We start from the raw sequence: 20,259 nt of genomic DNA, 5'->3' as shown, positions 1-20,259 counted from the left end.
AAGTAAGTCTGGCTGCTTTATGTGCCAAGCTACCGAAGGTTGAGCACAGGTTAATTTAGTGACTTTTTGTTGTTCACCCTCTGAATTATTATGGCTGTTGCTTGGCCAGGGCTCGCACCCCAGTCAACCAACAACCCAATGTATCACAGATATGGTTTGCATTCAATTATCCAATGCATCTGCCCAAACTAGGCACATTTCCCTCATCCTGGACACTCTCCTTTTAGGAGTCCCAATTCTATTATTTCTCCATCTTTCTTCAACCTTTGTCTGAAAAGAATTGGGGCCTTACTCTTTAACCCTGCTATTTCACTCTACCAATATGCCATATGAAGAGGAGACCTGATGGTCACAACTTTACCTACTAAGTGCCCCTTAACCAGTATTCTAAAAAATAAACAGGAATGTGTGACGTTGTGTAAAACAGAATCCTCTAAAGGTGTCATTGATTCTCTTAACATACATAACTGCAAACCACTTATCATTTAGTACTCTAAATCCTTTGTATTCCTTCTTTGAAGCAAGCTCATTTTCCACAAGCACATAAGCAACATGGCTAAAATGCACAATTGGAAGTAGCAATCTAACATGAATGAAATACTTAACTACAGTAGCTTCTTATTGTAAGTAGATGTCTTTTAGAAATGGCCTGCCTGGTGCACAAAAAGTACACACTACTTCTATTCTCAATGTCTCATAGAAACTGATATTCACAAGTTTCTCTTTGAGCTCTTGGAATTAAAAAATAACATACAATGAATCAATATTAATCTGATCACACATGCACACTTTGGGACTCCATTTCTCACCTATCCGTACTAACCCCCGGTATTAGGCCTTCATGAGAGATTGAAAGCACCTTCTGTTCAACAGTCATTTTCTACTTTCTTCGTCAACTTTCCAATACTCATCAGCCCTATTCACTGCTTACCCAATACTCTGCATCCTGTCTTCTGCACATATCTCTCCATTCCTCATAGGCTTTCCTTGTTTACTTCTCTCAGTTGGGTATTGCTAATGAACCTTTATTTGTAAATGCTGTTTATTATTTTATTTCATGATGTATAGATAAATGAAAATCTTCAGTTTTATCTGTGTATAATATTGGTGGGTGTATATGCCATTTACTAGGAAGTCTGGGCCTGGTTTAGAGTTTGGTGGATGGGTTACTCCATCACAAATGTGACAGATGTGACCCTATGATGGTGTCTATAGGGTATAATGGAATTGCAATATGATGCATGGGATATTCGTCACATTTGTGAAGGAGTAACCCCATTCGCCAAACTCTAAATTAGGTCCGCTGTTTCTTTTACTCTTTAAAATGTGTTATCTATTTACAACTAAACAATTATATGTTCATGTGGTAACCCACCCCCCAGATACAGAAATGAATTGATTCATAAATGATGAGCAGGGCTTCCTATCATATTGCCCATCAAACCATCAAACTCATGAAATGAAAAATGTTGAACTCTCCTGTAGCAATATCCAGACCATCATCTTCAGCTGTAAAAAGATCTTGTTGGCAGTGGCAGCTAGTGAACTTTAAAAGTAGTGGGTTGTAAACAGCTGCCCTGAATTGCATTGACAGTTCAACCAAACTCACCAAAATGTATTTCTCTCTGGGTATATGGTGGTTTGTCTCCCCAAAAAAATAAAAAGACATTGGGCCAATGTGTACATTTTGCAGTAGAATTGTCATATATGGTAACTAAAATTGCAAGTATTACAGATATTTAAAAGTCACTAATTAAATATTCCATTATCACCATTCCCATAATAAGGTGAAAATATGATGTCAAAATGTTTCCATACGGTCTGCATAGACAAATGCTGCCTCACATGCTAAAGTATCATAATGACATGGTAGGAGTGCCCTTTTTACAAGGATACACAGAATATTTCACAAATGGCCATTTAATGACTGAAACGCCTTTCTTAAACAAAAGATGGCCATCATATGCCAAGGATGGTAATTTTTATGCGGGGCCCTCTTTCCTGGATATTTGGGCGTCACTTGAAACTTAATTCATTAAAAACCAAGTTCCATCTGATATCCTCACCCAACTGTAACATTACTATTCAATTCTAGCTAAACTCACTCTTGACATTTAACCTCAAACCTACAATAGTAGAATTATTTTAATTGCAAGGCTCCCACTTAGATAAAATAAAGTCAAACTTCATGCACCCCTTGGTCCTCTCTCAAGAGAAGCACAAATTCAAGTCAAACACCTCTATAATATAAAACATTTCATCTTTATTTCTGATTTTAAACTAATAATCCAATCGCTTATACGAAAAATTACAGCTAGCTCTTCTCAAAACAACTCTCCAGGTAGCTGCTGGATAGGCTTAATGCACCAGAAAGTTTATTTCACTGAACCCACAGAAGTGTTTCACTATTGAAACTAGGAACACCTTTTAGCTTGTTTGTATGACTCAAAGAGCCATATTTTCTGGCTCACCAAACCACCTTGCACAGGAGGTGACCATATCGGGAAACTGTGCCTCCTCTTTAGCAGATACAGTTTACTCCTCAATCTTGAACATTCAAGAAAACAAAAGCCCTAATGCAATCTTTTTTGTGAAATTTGTCCAGGGTTTTTTACTCCAGTCTGCCAAAAGTTAAGACCATTCTATCTTTGATGCCTGAATAAGAACTAAAATCTGTATTTTTTCAAAGTTAATATCATTTGTGAATGACCCCACCCAACATCACTTCAAATAAAATATTTTTGATCATATTGTATTGTATACTTGTATATTTCATTTTGAATGTTACAGTTCATAACTTGTAAAAAAACTCCTCCTAAAGAAAGTGATCTGCCATCCATTGGGTCTACTTTGTTCTATATAAAAACAACTAATACATAAATAAAACTACTTTGCAAAGAATAGCCACCTCTATCTCTGAGGTGACTACCATTATGCCAAGTTTGCCTACAATATAACAGAATATAGCCTATACCAGGATTGACCACAATCCTGTCCGGAATATCTCCCACAGTGAATAAGACATTGATTATTATGACAGGAATGACCACCATAAAACCAAATATGTATACGATATGCTTCAGCTAAACCCTAGTAAAACAGGATCACAGTTATGCCAGTTATGGCCAAGATAAGAGAAATTTACCTGACATGGCCTTCATTCTGACATGGATTGGAACCATAATGCCATGGCTGCGAGCAAAGCACAAAACATTTCAATCCCAATGATGGCCACAATAACGTATTATTGTTACTATCATAGAGACCTCTATTTTGCAATAGGACAAAACTGTGCAATTGATCTTAATTGACAATGGGGGTAATATGTCTATAGTGCTTATAACGTGAATCAGGAATAATTTTTAGATGCCTTTCTGCCTTGCAGATCTCTTAGGGCCTCAGACTACCATGACCTGAAACTGCACACAAATTCATTTTTATTATTAAATGGGTAAAGATGCATTTTTTTCGAGCACTAGCAAAAATGCCAACAGGCTCGGCTGAAGGCCTTTTTGGCATTACACAAGTTTGTTGCAAGGATTGATAACAGAGATATTAAAGACAGTAGTAGCAAGAATTGGTATTGTTAAAAAGTAAAACCGTATTATGGATGAAATACATTTTATTAATCACATTAAATAATATTTTCCCTTTTTAAAGAAAATGGATAGTGCTTGCTTAGTGGACATTATTGTCATAGAAAGTATGAGGTACGTATTCATAAAATGAGTTGTAAAATTCCCGATGAATACAGTCTCTGTCACTTGTTACAAAATTAGACAATGGGTGGGTGATACCCTGTAGTTCTTTAAAGGCTACCACGAGACTCAAATTTAATTGTTCCCAAATGAATGTGCATAAATGGTTGAAACAAGGACCAGTATGATCTTGCACCTCCATATTACACTCCTCAGTTTACAGAGTTTTTCTCAAAGAACAAAATAAATTAATCTTTTGGCTAATTAATTTTGTGAACAAGTGATAGTATTACATGTATTAACTGATTAGTTCCTTTGACGTTTCCATTCCCACTTTTTCGAATTTGAAGAATCAGTTGATAATCATAGTTTAAACTTCAAGTTTTACTCCAACTTGTCAAATGCTTCAAATTTTTCATGTAATATTTCTTCTTTGATAATAAATTATTATTCTGATTCTTTGAGGTTTTTAATTATGCACTTTTCTAAATTTGGCCTGATTTGTTTCATAGCATCTTTGCGTTTGTTAAGAGTACATAGAAATATCAGGAATTTCTTTGTGATATCAGTGACACTAGTTAGCAATATAACACTAGTACCTCCTATTACAGGTATTTGAGTTTTAGCTCTTCCTTTTTGTTTTGTTGGTCATTTGATTTGAAATCAATTTTCTTTGATAGTATAGTGCTCTAGTCATATTTAATTTTTTACCATGACAGTCTCTTGTTTCAGTAGCAATTACTAGATGTCTTGTTTCCTTTTATATCATCGTAATAACCTTTTTCAGCATACAATCTTCTATAAAAGTTGTATGTTACAAGACTTTTTAAGTGGTCAATATATTCCAGTGCTTTCAAAAGGTAGACTGTTATACTTGTATCTTTCAAGCGTTATTTCTAGAAACATAATAACATGATTTGAGATACAGATAGATGGAATTTCTTTAGGCAAGACTAGACACAATAATATTTTTTCATTTAAAAGATGGTTCCATCTAGGTCACAGGGCTACATTAAAGGCTGTAGCAAATATTACTTTCAGATTTGACTCCTAAGCACTGTATCTATCTGAAACTAATGATAGCTGAAATTTGAAAGGCAAAACTATGTTGGCCACTGGTTCACAGTTCAGTTGTTATAGTGAGCTAAGAATTCTATGTTATTTTAAAACCACAGAGCAAGGTGAGATCTTATTATCACAGTCTATTGGTGGCTTAAGTGTCTGCTTTATATAAATGTGGATCTTCTTCTTAAAATAGCTACAAAGTACATATGTTTATTAGATAGTCAAATATCATGTTTCCCTCTGGCTGATACATTGTAGTTTCAGTGTAGTGTGAAGATTTTGAGTCTCTTTTCCCTCGGTTAGGATTATATTTATTTTGCAACTTAGGAGATCTAACTTGGCTTTATGGGTAATGAAGTTGCCATATGATCAGTAAAGGCTGACATAGGGAGCAAATTAATATGCATTCTTTCACAGTAAGCCAATGAAGCTATTTTAACAGTGGTGTAACATTGGTGTGTCGAGGGTGATGAAAGTTCACCTTAGCTTCCTCATTCTGAATAACTTGAAGTTTGTACAGAATAGCGCTCAGCAGGCCTTCATAGATTGCATTCAGTTAATGGGGTTTAAATGTGATTGACGCTATCGCTATCAGCTTCTGTGCTTTGATGGTCAGGAGAAGCACAATTTCCCTCACATTTTTTAGAAGAAACATATATTTCAAAACCAATATGCTGTCCTGAGCCTGCACACAGAGATTTCCATCAACTACAACTCCTGTTAGACCTGACTTCCTTGGCGTGGTTTCCCCAAACAATTTGCCTTCTGACCTTCAGTTTTGTTGATGTTTGCTGGCTTTAGGACTCTGGGCACTTCACCACTCTAACCATTTCTAAAGTGCATGAGCTCTCTCCTAAAGGGATGGTAACATTGGCTTATCCACAATTGGCATATTTAATTCACTCATAAGTCCGTAGTAAAGTGCACTACATGTGATCAGGACCTGTAAATGCTGCTAGTGATCCTGCAGCACTGATTGTGCCACCCACTTCAGTTGCTCCTTTAAACATGTCTCAAGCCTACCATTGCAGAGCCTATATGTGCAGTGTTAAACTGCCATGTCAGCCTGGCCAGTTAACCTTCTTGCAAGGCCCTAACCTTCCTTTTTTTAACAGATATAGCTCACCCCTAAGGTTGGCCCTGGACATCCCCAAGAGCAGGGTGCAGTGTATCTGAAAAGGTGGACATATGCTTTTAGATTTTAGATGTCAAGGTAGTGAAGAACACTTAAAATCTTTTTTCACTACTACAAGGCCTATCTCTTCCATAGGATAACATTGGGATTGCTTTATTACATATTATAGTGTAATTTCCAATTGGGAAAAGATGCCCCCCCCCCCAAGTTTGTTGTCTCTGGAATCTCAATTTAAAATCACAACTGATGGGGAGGTTAAATTATAAATTGTAATTCTGAAAGTTGGCCCCTTCTTTCCTTAAATCATCTAGTGCCTTCTCTCTGTCTATGAATACATGTCTAGGTGTGGGTGACAGGTGAGCTCTTGTGCATTCCATCCAGACAGCCACCCACAAAGGGAGCTTAGGTGTAACTGATGGACCATCAACATCCAGATGGCTCATCCTGGACAGGATAGGAGGGAGGAGTTGACACTTACAACTGAATGAACTGTGTCCTGATCCCACACAAAGGGCTACATTACCCCCTGTAGTGAGTCTAGAGCCAGGCAGGGAATCAGTGCACTTCAAAGGTCTCTCTTTGACGTTTCCCCACTTTAAAGGCACCACTGAGTTTAAGAACTGGACTTCTGACCCCACCAAATCAGTACACTTCTAGACCTGAGGACATTCTGCCAGGAAGAAGGACGTCTGGGCTGCTGACGGAACTCTGCTGGACTTTTCTGGGCTCGTGCTCTGCAATGCCTGACCTGCTGCCCTCCCTACCTAGGAGTGATAAGGACTGGACCTGTAATTCTACATCCCAGACCCAAGTGACTCCAAAGGCTTATTGTTTTACCTTCTTTTCTAAAGTGTCAGGGACATCAAGTACGTCACTTCATCCTGCAACAGCATCTGGACTTTGCTTGGTGCAAGTCTTGCCCTGCCAACTGGTGCCAATCCAGTCCTGGACCCTTGGAAGTAGATATAAAGTGCTTCAACTGAAAAATCCAAGCATCGAAGCTGATGCGCCAGTCAGAACTAATGCATCTCACCTCAATGCATCGCCACTGCTACTGAGGACAAAGGGCCAGATGTAGGAAGCCTTTTGCATGTCGCTAACTGCGAAAAACGCAGTTTGCGGCATGCAAAAGGCCGAATGAGATTCTCATCCTCAAATTGCGAAAATTTAAGGATGCGACTCGCAAATAGGAAGGGGTGTTCCCTTCCTATTTGCGACTGCATCGCCATGCTGAGTTGCTTTGTGACTGCGAATGCGGTCGCAATCCAACTCGCAGTTACCACCAGTGTCACACTGGTGGTAACTCATTTCCTTCCCCTTTGTGAATGGCGAAAAAAATATTTTTTCAGAGCAGACAGTGGTCCTATGGACCACTGCCTACTCTGAAAAAAACGAAACCAAATGGCTTCGGAAGTTTTTTCTTTTTGCAACTCGTTTTCCTTTAAAGAAAATGGGCTGCAAAAAGAAAAAAAAACTGCTTTATTGAAAAAGCAGTCACAGACATGAAGGTCTGCTGACTACAGCAGGCCACCATCCCTGTGAGTGCAGGGACTCGCTATGGGGTCGCAAACTGTGACCCACCTCATTAATATTAATGAGGTGGGTCTTTGCGACCCCATAGAGAGTCGCAGAAGGTGTCTGAGACGCATTTCTGCGTCCCATTTTGCGAGTTGCAATTTGCGAGTCGGTCAGACTCGCAATTTGCAAGTCGCAACATTTTCCTTTCCTACATCTGGCCCAAAAACACCTCATCGCCAGCTGTGTGGCTCGATGATGACATTGCTAAGAAACCACCGCCTCAGCATCTCGGTTTGCATGGTTAGGATCCGACAAATCACCTGCATCCAGCAGGATCGATGCATCACCTCCTCTGCTTCATGCATCAGGCCTGGTCAACGGCGCAACAAGGACAAGGTACTTTTTCAATGGAACAAGGTTGGTCCCTTTATCTGACCCACGCTCCATAGCAGTTGGCCTGACTTTTCAGATTTCACCTGTTTAGCTCGACCAGATAGCCCATTTGGCGCTTTATGCTTTTAAGCACTATATTGCATGTTCATCATTAAAAATTCATATTTTGACTTCTAGTTAATGGAATGTTAACATTTTGTTCATTAAATTACCATCTATCTTTCTAACCAAGTGTGTTATATTTTTGTCTGGTGTTTTTTACTGTTTTACTGTTTGAAGTGTTACACAAATACTTTATACATTGCCTCTAGAATCAAGCCTGCCTACTCTGTGCCAAGCTATCAGAGGTTTTACCTTTTAGTTTTTATAAAACTTACCCTGACAAGGACTGTGGTTCCTGCTTGGACAGGCAGCATACCTCTGCCAACTAAAAACCCCATTTCTAACAGTACCCTAACTCCTAGCTGAAGATGAGGGAGTCGGTAATGGGCCTAATTAATCTGCCCAATAGAGCTGGTTCTAAGTGCAGGTCTTATTATTCAGTAAGACTGTCTTTGTTTTGTCTGTGCTTAGTTTTAGTTGCTTGGTTTTCATTTAAATAGAAATATACTTTATTGTATTTTGAAAATAAGTATGCAGCAATGAAGTTCCATGTAAGGTGAATTCTAGCTGTTAATCCTCAGCATACTTATACATACTGCAGCCTTTCGATAGTAGTTTCACAATGAGAACTCTGATATATATATATTGAATAAAGGTGAGGAAAGCAAGGATACTTGTGGAACCCATTCGGTTGAACTGAGAAACATTCTCATCTAACCGATTGTGTTGAGCAAAGATTTGATCAAGTAAAGTGCACTGCCTTGTACCTCAGCTTCCTCTACCTGGTTGATTTAGATCTTAGGATCAATCCATCAAAAACTAAAGACTGGTCTAATGACAGTGAAACATCTTTCCCCTGATCTCTTTTTCATCTTAGTTCACCCTGTACAGTCAAGATTATGGACTGTATGCTATGTATAGGATGAAGGGGATGGGGAAAGATGTGTCCTCTAATGCCTGCATAATTCTAAGGCAACCTAAGTCTCTAAATGTTTTGAAAGAAAATGGAGCAGAGAGATAAAGTAATGTAATATTCTAGTGAATTAAAATTACCACTGCCAAAATGCTTACACTATTTATGCCAGAACAATTACATTTTTTAAAATCAATTCACGGTGTTTAACAAATCTTGAATGCAGTCTCACAAAATCTCCTGGTTTGCCCTTGACCTCAAATAGTTTAAACAAGCTAAATCACATTTATGAACAAAATTGGTTGAAAAATAAATGCCTCTTCTGTACACTTTATTACCTCACTGTACTTATAAAATACAAAATAGCCATTCTCTTATTACAAAAACTTTCTGGGATAATCTGATTAGTAAAGCTATAAATCAATCTGCAGTTGTGCCCTTGTTAATGAAATGATCAATATCAGGAAGGTCTTGGCTGCAAATTATATTGGTCATTAGCCACATATGTGTATTCCCTGACAAGTCGTTTGCCCACATCTACCTCTCTTAGGTATCCTTTCTCTCTTATACCAATCTCTGTAGACAATGGCATTGTACTGCTGCAGACCATTAAACCCACTGAAACCCCAAATTATGCTGTTCCAGCTTGTCTACTCAAACAACACACCCTTCTATTTGCATTGGTCATTAGCCTTGCATGAATCTCTACATTCAACAGGCTCCAGTTTCACAAAAATATATTGTATTACTCAACATCTCAACAAACCTAATCTCCCTTCTACTCAGTGAGCCAGTAACCAGCCAATCACTGCTTTGGTGGTGTGTGCCAATATCTTTGAGAAGGTTATTAGTTAACAAGTAAAATATTTTCCTATTATCACGGTTCCACCAAGATCCTGACCACTTCATGAGCAGAAAATGCCATCTCATTCAGTTAGGATGACAACTTTTGCTTTATAGGCAAGGAGTCAGATGGACCTAGCCTTAGACATGGTGGATCATTCTATCCTTATTTCAGGCTTGAATCACTCATTTGTGAAATTTGTTTCAGACAGCAACACACATGTTTTAATTCCTTCTTTGAAGTTCGAACCTAGCAATTGAAAGTAAGCTATTTTCTCATCAGATATACGTTGTCTAATTTCTAGTGTCCATCAAGGGGATTATAACCATACCAGATCTTATTCAATATATACTTCTCTCCCTCTTTTCTAACTTGTGAAATGGATTCATGTGTCAGCCCAGTACTACGTTAACACTCACATATATATGAAATTCTCAACTGAATAAATGACATCTAATGACCTTAGACATATACTACAAAATATCCAGTGCTGGCTGATGCAAGGACAACTTTGGGTCTTAATCATCAAAGTACCAAAAAACCTTTGGTGTACACTTTCTTGCAACTGAGAAAGGAAAGAACCAAGGTGCTGCAATGGATGTTGATGCTGCTCTTGACCAACAGATAAATAAAATCCTTTACAATTGCTTTCTTCAACTCAGCAGTGTCTCCTGTTTATTTCTGACTAAAACATTCTTAAATGATGGTTGTTGCAATATATGTTTGCTTATATGAAATAGCCTTTACCACGATCCAACGCTTATGAAGGGCTCATAACAATGTAGTAAGAACTGGTCTTTGAAGGAAAGATCTTATTTCAATGCACACATGGCCTTTCATTGACTTCCTGTATAGTCTGTTTCAAGGTATCATGCTAGGTTTTCCAATATCTGCACATTCACGTCCGATCGATTTTGTGGAAATAATGTACCCCTATATACTAGGTCATAACCTTTAGATGTATTTCTGGGGTTAGATTTAAGACTCTCCTCTCACTTTGGTTTAAGCAAAAGATGAAGACTTAGCTGATTGTTTAAGCAGTCTTTAGGTGCTAGTGCCAGGAAATCCATTTGGGTGGTGGATGCTTTATGAGATTCAAGTCACCACTTAAAGCCCATGTTCAATGGATTGTATGGTTTTGATGCACCCCAGGTAATATGGGAATGGTCTGCCAGAGTACTCAACGTATGTAGATGACATTTTCATTATGTTCTATTCAATTCATATATACTCTCAGTACAACCCAGTGATTTAATAAAAATGATAAACAGAAGAGGCAAGGATGGGTCCCTATGTATTCATATGATATAAGTCTATTGAGGCCATGGGACAAACCAAATGAAGCTATTTTTATGATGTATTACTATACTTATGTTCATATTCAGAACAAATTAAATCATCAATCTCTCCTAACTAATTCAATCTTTCTGGCAGCACATCTTAAAACATCTCTTTATCCCTTGTTGCCATCCTTATTTCTTTTAGTCTTAGAGCCCCTTCTGTACAACATTAAGACTAATGAGAAAAGTGCAGGCATTACATTAAAAAATATGACAATCAAGACAGTAGCATATGCAGTCGATATCTTAATAATTACCAAAAAGGCGACCCAATCCATTAATGACAACATTTGAAGGATGTTTTAGACTATCAGGATGTACCATTAAAAAGGACAAATCAGAAGTGACATTACTAAACAATCTAGAAGCCAAAGAGTTATTGGGCAATACAGGTCTTGTTTGACAATCACACCACATAAAGTATCTAGGCTTAGAATTTTCAAATAACCTCATGGACACCATTAGACACAACAAGACACTGGCAATAAAAAAAAAATCTCAGACCTATTTCAACGATGGTCCCCAAACTTCCTAACATGGTAGGGAACGATCAAAGTTTTCAAAATGGTGATAACACCCGGTGTTAAGTGTTTGATCAACATGCTACATCTAACACTGTCTAATGATTTCTTAAGTAAATTGGATGACCATATTAACACATTTCTCTGGCAAAATAAAAAACCTAACATTTCCTTAAAAAAGTACGACTTCTGAAAGAATTGGGTGGAGTTAATTTGGCTAATTTCAGAATGCATCAAACAGCCTTTCTATTCAAATGAGGGATTAAGTGGCTATCCAATAATGCAGATCTAGGAAAAATATGTGTTTTATACAATTAAATGTGAGAAACACTTTGTAAGAAAAATTAACCCAGGATAAAACATTTCTTTCAAATGGGGTGTCACCCAGAGTGGTGATATAATTATATATATATATATATATATATATATATATATATATATATAAATATATATAATGGTTCAAACACACTAAAGCTGTGACAACTGGCAGTGTAGCCACACCGATGCTTGAAACATGACTGCACTGAAGATAGTTCATGCCTGTCTTGCATTCAGCCATTTATAAGGTACATGAGACAAGAAAGGCTGCTTAATAAACCATGACTGAGATGTTGAGGCTAAAAATATTCACAGTAAACATTAATGTAGATGAAGGCAAGGCAAAGAATTGATCGGAAAGCCACTGAGCTAGGGGTTAAGCTTGGCGCTAAGAGCCCAACTAGAGTCAAGTCCACCCAAAAAATCAGGTTGTGAATCTTGAATTTTTGGGGGTTAAAATCACAGCTGTAATGTATGTAATAACTGATGTTTTAACTTTTATTTTAAAGATTTAAACATTTTGTAAATAGTTTGGCAAATATATTGGCATTTAAAGAAGTACTTTCAGATTTCCAAAGCAACTAGATATCCCAAAGCACAGGCACCTTCAAGATGAGTGGCACCACAGCAGGCCTTGCTGTGGTGGTCTGTTTGCAAGTGAGGTCAGCAAAGAATGGCTCAACAATAAAGGCGGGTATTCTCTTGACACAGGTTGGCCCCATTTTGCCTCTCATGACTCTCTCTTACTTGTGTACAGCCAATGCCTGTTGTGCCTTCCGCTCCAAGAAGGCTGTTTGCAACCATTGCGCCCATTGACCGGAGATGTCATGGAGGAGTGTAAAAGACACACCAGACCATTTCGGTCCCAGTGACTTCGAGTGGGAATAGTACCTACAGCCATCAGCTGCAGATGAAGAAGCCTTCTCCCGTGAAGGCAGCTCCAGCTTCGACCCAAGATCAACCTGGAGATCAAAGACCTGCCACCTGCTCAGCAGTCTGTGAGTTGGCACCGCCTCCCCCTTGACATCCTTCTGAGCAGCCTTCTGCCACGAAGCATTCATATTCTCTGGAAAACCAGAGACACAATTCTGAACTGCCACTCTCTTTGGGTCATGGTAGGCACCAACCAACTGCTTCAGAAAGCCCCACCCAGCTTTGGCTCTGCACAGGAGAAGCCTTCCAGAATGAACATTTTGGCTCTGACCACCCTGGACCTGAGTAGATCCTTGGCATTGACCTAATCTGCCTTGGCACCGAGCAGAACATTGACATCAAAACTGAAGACACTTTCAGAACCAAAGACTTCAGCGTCGAGCTCCAATTCTGACACCGGCACAAGAGTGGAGCCCATCCTCCATAAGCCCCAGGAACAGCTCAATTCCAGGCAAAAACATCTGGTCATCCACCCTCACACTGACCGCATTCTTGCCTACCATTAGGGCCCTACTGTGCCATCTTCCAGATGACAGCTATCCTTCCAGGAAGCTGTGCACGCTCCAGTTCCTGCAAAACTGTGCAAGAAGGCAGATAAGGCTATCAGCCCGTTACCTCTTGCACCACCACACCTTACCACTCCCTTGCCCTTGATATTATTCCGCAGGGGGCCCCACACATAGGAACAGCTGCATTGTTCAACACACATAGGACTAGCAAATCGCCATTATTGATTGTTTATGTGCCAGAAGGGACACCTTCCTGGACAGAAATAATCATTCCCTGCAATGCAGGCCCCCTTGGACTATGGTGTAAGGGTGACTGCATTGGTGCTAGGCAGCTAATTTTATTGCCAGCGCTAGGCAAAAGACTGGGGTGTGCGCTATTGTATTAACTAGGGCATACCCCTTCTGAAGTCACGCAGCTCTGCCAAATTTGGTGCAGCGCTGTGCTGCGCCACTTCTTAATAAATTAGGCCCTTACTTCTTCCAATCAACACTATAGACCGGGCAGTGGGATGTAATGGTCGGACAGGGCCTGAATTCAGAGATACCAGCATGGATTACCAGTGGGCACTAATGATGTCCACCATCCTGTTGCAAATATATATCTTATTTTTAAGGCACAAAATTGCATTTAAAACATACTGTAATATTTTGAGTTCATGGATTCTGAAAGACCCCCACATTGCAGGAGTAATCTCTCAATTGCTTCATTGAGTGACAAAGTCCCTCCTGACTCAAACTTACAGATTGTGCAAATAGGCCAGATTTTCACTTCTTTAACAGGACCAGTTAGAGATTGTTATTCTTTAGGCCTCTAAGTGGGCGTAGCCTGTAGATCTGCTGGGGAGGCATGAAAGGTAGTGCTCCTCCCGTGCTTCCGGTGATGCAAATGTCCTTCTCATTGTCTATTACTTAGTCTTCATACCTGAAGTGAACTGCAGCCCAAGTCCCCTTCATTCTCCAATTCATGGTGGTGATTGGGTAATGAGAGGGGGTTTTAGGGCTGAACAAGTAGTACATTTGGCAATAGCAGATTTGTGACTTCAGTCCTATTAGTACAGCAGCAATATTGAGGGGTTTCGGGAGTAAGGCTGAGTGAGAGCTGTGGAACACAGGTGTAACAATGAGCACCAAGCATAAGTATGTCAATCAGAAAGCAGAATTACTCTTTACAGATATAACCATGATTGAATATTGAATCAGAGTGGGTATACCTTCTGTACAAATGTTGCTGTTGTTTGAGAGGTGTCCACTAACCATGACTTGTACTTGGATTTCAGGATCAATGGTTTTGGCGAGTGAGGAACAACCGGGTAATGGATGGGTACCCAATGCAGATTACCTACTTTTGGAGGGGCCTGCTCCCTGGAATTGATGCAGTATATGAAAACAGCGACGGAAATTTTGTTTTCTTCAAAGGTAAGAAATGTTCTAAAATGAGATATAAAAAACATTTTGCACAGGTTTCTCAGCATTGCCACAATGACAGAAACATACTGTAGGTTAGGTTGCCACTGATAAAGTGGAAGCACTACAATTTCATGGCTCAGCTGGTCCCAGTCATGACAATGAATGCACTTGGGCTATTTAAACTCAAAGAGCATACGGAAGAGCAGGGCCCTTCTAGAAAAAGAGTGTTTTTCATCAATAATATAATCTTTTTAAAAACCTTACTACCATTTTGTAAAAGTAATCTAGCTGCACATTTGTTCAATGTTGTCTTCGATATTAAACAAAACATCCATGCCTTGATTGTGTCCCTAACCAAGAGAAAAATGATCCCAGGCAAAATATTGATCATCACAGTACTTTTGCAAGGGATTCTATATTAATCTAATAGTTTCAGGAGGGCCACAGATTGGATAAGTCTCTTTCAGACGTCTCTGATGTCATTATTGGGGTTTCTAGCATGTAAAAATCATGTAAATGTTAGATTTCTGATTGTTGGTTACTGGAGCTTGAATAGATTGATGCCATTTGCCTATTTCCCTTTTCATAAATTGAAAGACACAGGTTTCTCTTCCTGCCCTAGTGCCTCATTTAAAAGTTGACCAAGGGACCACCTCTGCTTTTCGGGCCAACTCTAGTTAGCCAGTGTTAGTAAAGGCTACTCAGAGGTGGATTTAGGGCAGTAGTAACACTTTTCTCTGAATATATATATCTTGGGTTTCCAGATTCATCAGGAACAGAAAGGCAGAACAAGGAATCATGGTTGGGGAAGACATGGCACCTATATTGCATGAATCTGTTTTACCAGTATATCATACTTTAACAAAAAAATCACATAGGAGAAAGAGGAGCCATCATATTTAAAGAAATAACAAATCTCACCAAAGCTGAAATTCTTTTTTTCAAGGTTATAAAGCCCTCCTTGTCAGCTGAAACCCTACCCAAACTTCTCATGTTATTTTCTCCTTCTAGACAGACCACTACCTAGCAATGTAAGATTCCTAGACACATTTCTAGCTACAATCTCTAAACCTTCTTACTATACACTTAAACCTATGCAGTCTTTGTGACCCCAACATATGTTCCAGAATCCTAATATACCACACCCCAGAACCCTCTTTCTGGCCTAGGCACACATAACCTACAACAGACTGTTCCCAATCCAACGCACAATGCTGAACACACATTTGATACCATCTTCACGAACACAGACCTAGTATCATTCCAAAAGATCACTCTAGGCATGTGGTCAGACCACTACCTTGTTACCTTCCAACACAAGACACTACAGTTCATCCAAATTAAAATCATTTTACGCTGAACTACATATCAACCTTAGAACAAACTGAAGTTGGATGAACTAGAAAGCCTGCTTACTTCCAACACAAATCTAGTCACACTCTAGGAATGGTTCCAGAAAGCTTTTGTTCTCTTAATTCTTCTGAACGCAAGTATGCATAACAAAAGAAAACATGCCCCTTAGATGTATGCAGAATTAAAAAAAGATCTGAATTGCTTAGCTTCAATGCAACTGTCTCTCAAGACAAGATTTGTCTGCACAGACACCCCAGCATATACAAGTCAACAATCAAAAATGCAAAAATACTATACTCCAAATCCAAAATGAAAAGTGTGCCAAGAAAGAATTTCATAAAATGTCCACAGAGTTTCTAAGGCCAAAATGCACAGAAGGTACCAATCACATTTTGTGACCAACTGGCAAATCATATCACAAATTAAGAAAACATATTGGATTCTTACTCAAATAAGAAAAAAATATGCAACAGCCCCAACTGGTTTGCAACAAAACCCTTCAGAGAAAGGAAACTACAGCATCTATGCTCCTTCAAAGAACTATCAGTTGACTGAATTTCTGTTTCTTGTCAAAGTGATCAAGCCAGCCAGCTTCTCATCTAATCCTTGTCTTCCTCAAATCTTTAAAAAAATTCTATCAACTCCAGTGGCCATTCCAGTTAGAACATTCATCAACAACCCCCTAACAACAGTAGTTTTATGAAGCTTTATAAAAGGCACACATACTCCTGTTATTTAAAACAAAGCTAACCTGGTTAAACAAGACCCCCAACAACTACAGACCTATAACAAACAGACTATTCTTGGGCAAACATCTTGAAAGTGCAGCCTTCAAGTAGATGTCACAGTTTATGAAGACCTTTCTATACTTTTTGACCTCCAAACTGGATTCTGTCCAAGAAGAGGCATTGAACCAGCTCTAATCTCTATGTGACCTTAAAAACATAGTAAACCAGAATGGTGTCGCTGCCCTTCTTCTCATGGACCTTTCAGTGGCCTTTGACTCAGTAGATCATGACACACTGATCTAAAGACTTGAGTAAGAGTGAATAGAGAGCACAGCTCACACATGAACAACTTTGTACCTACATAATAGAACAAATATTATGGGGGTCATTATGAACACGGCGGTAAACACTGCTGTGTTCATGCTGGCGGTCTTTCCATAGACCGCCAGCCCCCCCTGAGACCCCACTGGCCGCATAAAGAACATTCTGCTGGGCCGGCAGGCGGAAACATTGTTTCCACCCGCCGGCCTAGCAGAATGCAGGGCCGGGACATTTCCGACGGCTCCACATGGAACCGCCGTCAATGCCGCTGTGCGGCAGGTGCAGCAGCACCAGTCGTGCAGATTACTGCCTGTAAAGCGAGCAGTGACCTGCTCAACGGGGCACTGCCCGGGGCCACTGCACTGCCCATGCCACACCTTCTGCCAGCCTTGCCCTGGTGGGGGAACCCGCCAGGGGAAGGCTGGGGAAAACAGGGTACATTAGGCTGCCTGTCAGCGGTGGCCTGGTGGTGGCGTAGGGCCACCACAGGCGGCCCTCCCCGTGTTAATAATATGGCGGTTCAGTCCGCCATGCTGGTGGCGGTCTTTTCTGCCACCGCCGGCAGGGCGGTCGGAACCGCCAAGTTCATAATGAGGGCCTATGTGTGCTTCTTCTTCTAAACCATACAGCATCAAAATAGGGTCACTCATTTTACCCATTTTCAACATCCACATGAAATAATTACCAGAGCTTATGAATGGTTTTGAATTCAGCTTCTATAACTATGCAGATGTGATTTGAACATCAAAAAATCTTCAGGTGCCTCTTGGCCATTGCCCAACAGATGATATGCAGTGAACTCAAATTGAATGGCTCTAAAATTGAAATACTCACTTGTGGTGACTGCAAATCCTATGACCCTCTCTGCACCTGGCCTTGCAATCAAGGACATGGCTGAAAATATATTAGGTGGTAAGAAACCTTAGAATCACCAAGGACACAAAGCTGTCAAAGAATTCACAAGTAGATAAGGTAACCGAATCAAGCTTTCTCACAATGAAAACACTGCAATACATCTTCCCGCATCTACGATTACCTCACAGGGTTCAAGCTATCATTTCTCCTGTCCTATCAAAACTGGATTACGCCAATAGTCTATACTATGGCTCATGTATGTCAACTATGTGAAAACTACAGAGAATTCAAAATGATGCACTAGAATCCCCTTACATGTAAAGCCACAAGCACGCATCTGCCCTGAATTTGGGGCCCTACACTGGTTACCAGTCACCACAAGGTCCACCTTCAAGTTTCTTTGTATTGCACACAAAGCAATACATGTCAAAGACTTAGGGGGTCATTCTGACCTTGGCGGTCCATGACCGCCATGGTGGAGTGCGGCGGAAGCACCGCCAACAGGCTGGTGGTGCTTCCTGGGCGATTCTGACCGCGGCAGTAAAGCCGCGGTCGGAAAAGGGGAGCCGGCGGTTTCCCGCCGGTTTCCCGCTGGCCCAGGGAACCCGCCATGGCGGCGCTGCTTGCAGCACCGCCATGGGGATTCCGACCCCCTTCCCGCCAGCCTGTTTCTGGCGGTGTCCACTGCCAGAACCAGGATGGCGGGAACGGGTGCCGTGGGGCCCCTGGGGGCCCCTGCACTGCCCATGCCGCTGGCATGGGCAGTGCAGGGGCCCCCTAACAGGGCCCCACAAAGATTTTCACTGTCTGCTTTGCAGACAGTGAAAATCGCGACGGGTGCCACTGCACCCGTCGCACCCCTTCAACTCCGCCGGCTCCATTCCGAGCCGGCTTCATTGTTGAAGGGGCTGTCCCGCTGGGCCGGCCGGCGGTCTTCTGGCGGTCGCCCGCCGGCCCAGCGGGAAAGCCGGAATGGCCGACGCAGTCTTTTGACCGCGGTGCGGTCTTTCGGCAGGAACCGCTTGGCGGGCGGCGACCGCCGACCGCCGCGGTCAGAATGACCGCCTTAATCTTCATGAGGAAGAAAATCAACAAACACATACAACAAAGCACTCTATGCTTGAGAATGACTCGGCACCTTATATCCCAACATACATGAAAAAATATGGGTGGAATATTCTTCCCCATTTAAGTAGCAAAACTACGGAATTTTCTACCCACAAATATAAGATCCACTGACAATCATCTCAGCTTCACAAAAATAGTCAAGAATTGACTCTGCCCCACATGACGACTACACTTGGAACACAACAGTGTACTATAATTAGATATTCAGATGTGACAAACTATGCTTCTCGCGGTATGGAGATGAGGTTGTCATTAAACACGTGTCATTGGTCATTGAACTTTGCTTCCTGTTAGAAGCAAATATATTTATGTAAGGGAAAAATTTATATTACACCACAATACACCATATTTCAGACTACCAATATTGCTGTTTCTGTGTACATATAGATTCATATATAGAGGGATTTATGCCTCCTTCATGCCTCTTATTAAAACTTTAAGAAGTATTGTGTGTGTGTGTGTGTGTGTGTGTATGTATGTACAGGTTTATTACAGATATTTGAAACACATTTGCATACTTCACTACAAGACAAATGCACACATCAGACTCTGTAAATATTGCTGTCTTTATGAACATATGGGGTTTTATAAAGAGGGGTTTACTCCAACCACAAAAACTTTGCTGTGTGTCATGTGTCAATATGTATGTATCCTCGATTGAAGCTGGATCACCTACATCTGTACTTAGCTGCAGGGTCTGAATTGAAGACCAATCATCCATTCACTACCAGTGGGCCCCTTCAATTTAACTATGGGGGGGTGCTAAGGCGGCAGCCAAGACAGTGTTGTGATGTGCAATGCCCCATCCTCGGCAGAGATGCCGGTGAATGCCTAACCTAAAGCAGAGGGCTGGAGAGAGGCTTGGAGGGACCCTGCTGGAGCCAGGCTGAAGCTCCAAGACAAAGCTGTTGTGAAAGAAGGACCTGTAAGCATGCTTTCACCAGCTGAGAGCTGGAACAGAAATGTCTTCACAGCAGCTTGCAGAGTGGAGAGCTAACAGGAACAGATAGAACATAACTTCCTAGGTACCCCTTGAAAGACATAGAATTAAACTTTCAAGGCCCCTGGGGCCACACCACATGTCAATGGTTAAAGGTTAAAGCAGAGCATGTGTGGAGTGAGGAACATAAGAAATAAGAGAGATAGTGACCTTTGCCTTGGCCCCTAGACTGGAAGGG

General features: G+C 40.7%; 1 protein-coding gene across 3 annotated transcripts in view; it reads left to right on the top strand.

Moving 5' to 3' along the window:
- Positions 1-20,259, top strand: part of MMP16 (matrix metallopeptidase 16) — a 483,190-nt gene that overhangs the window by 400,019 nt on the left and 62,912 nt on the right. For all 3 annotated transcript variants that reach the window (XM_069220442.1, XM_069220443.1, XM_069220444.1), the window contains one exon: positions 14,567-14,705. In XM_069220442.1, the coding sequence (XP_069076543.1) occupies positions 14,567-14,705 (139 nt within the window). The remainder of the gene's footprint in view (positions 1-14,566; positions 14,706-20,259) is intronic.

The sequence above is a fragment of the Pleurodeles waltl genome, chromosome 2_2 (genome assembly GCF_031143425.1).
Source record: "Pleurodeles waltl isolate 20211129_DDA chromosome 2_2, aPleWal1.hap1.20221129, whole genome shotgun sequence".
Taxonomy (NCBI): Eukaryota; Metazoa; Chordata; class Amphibia; order Caudata; family Salamandridae; genus Pleurodeles; species Pleurodeles waltl.
Note: the sequence above shows the minus strand (reverse complement) of the source record. Positions and strands in the feature narration are given on the sequence as shown.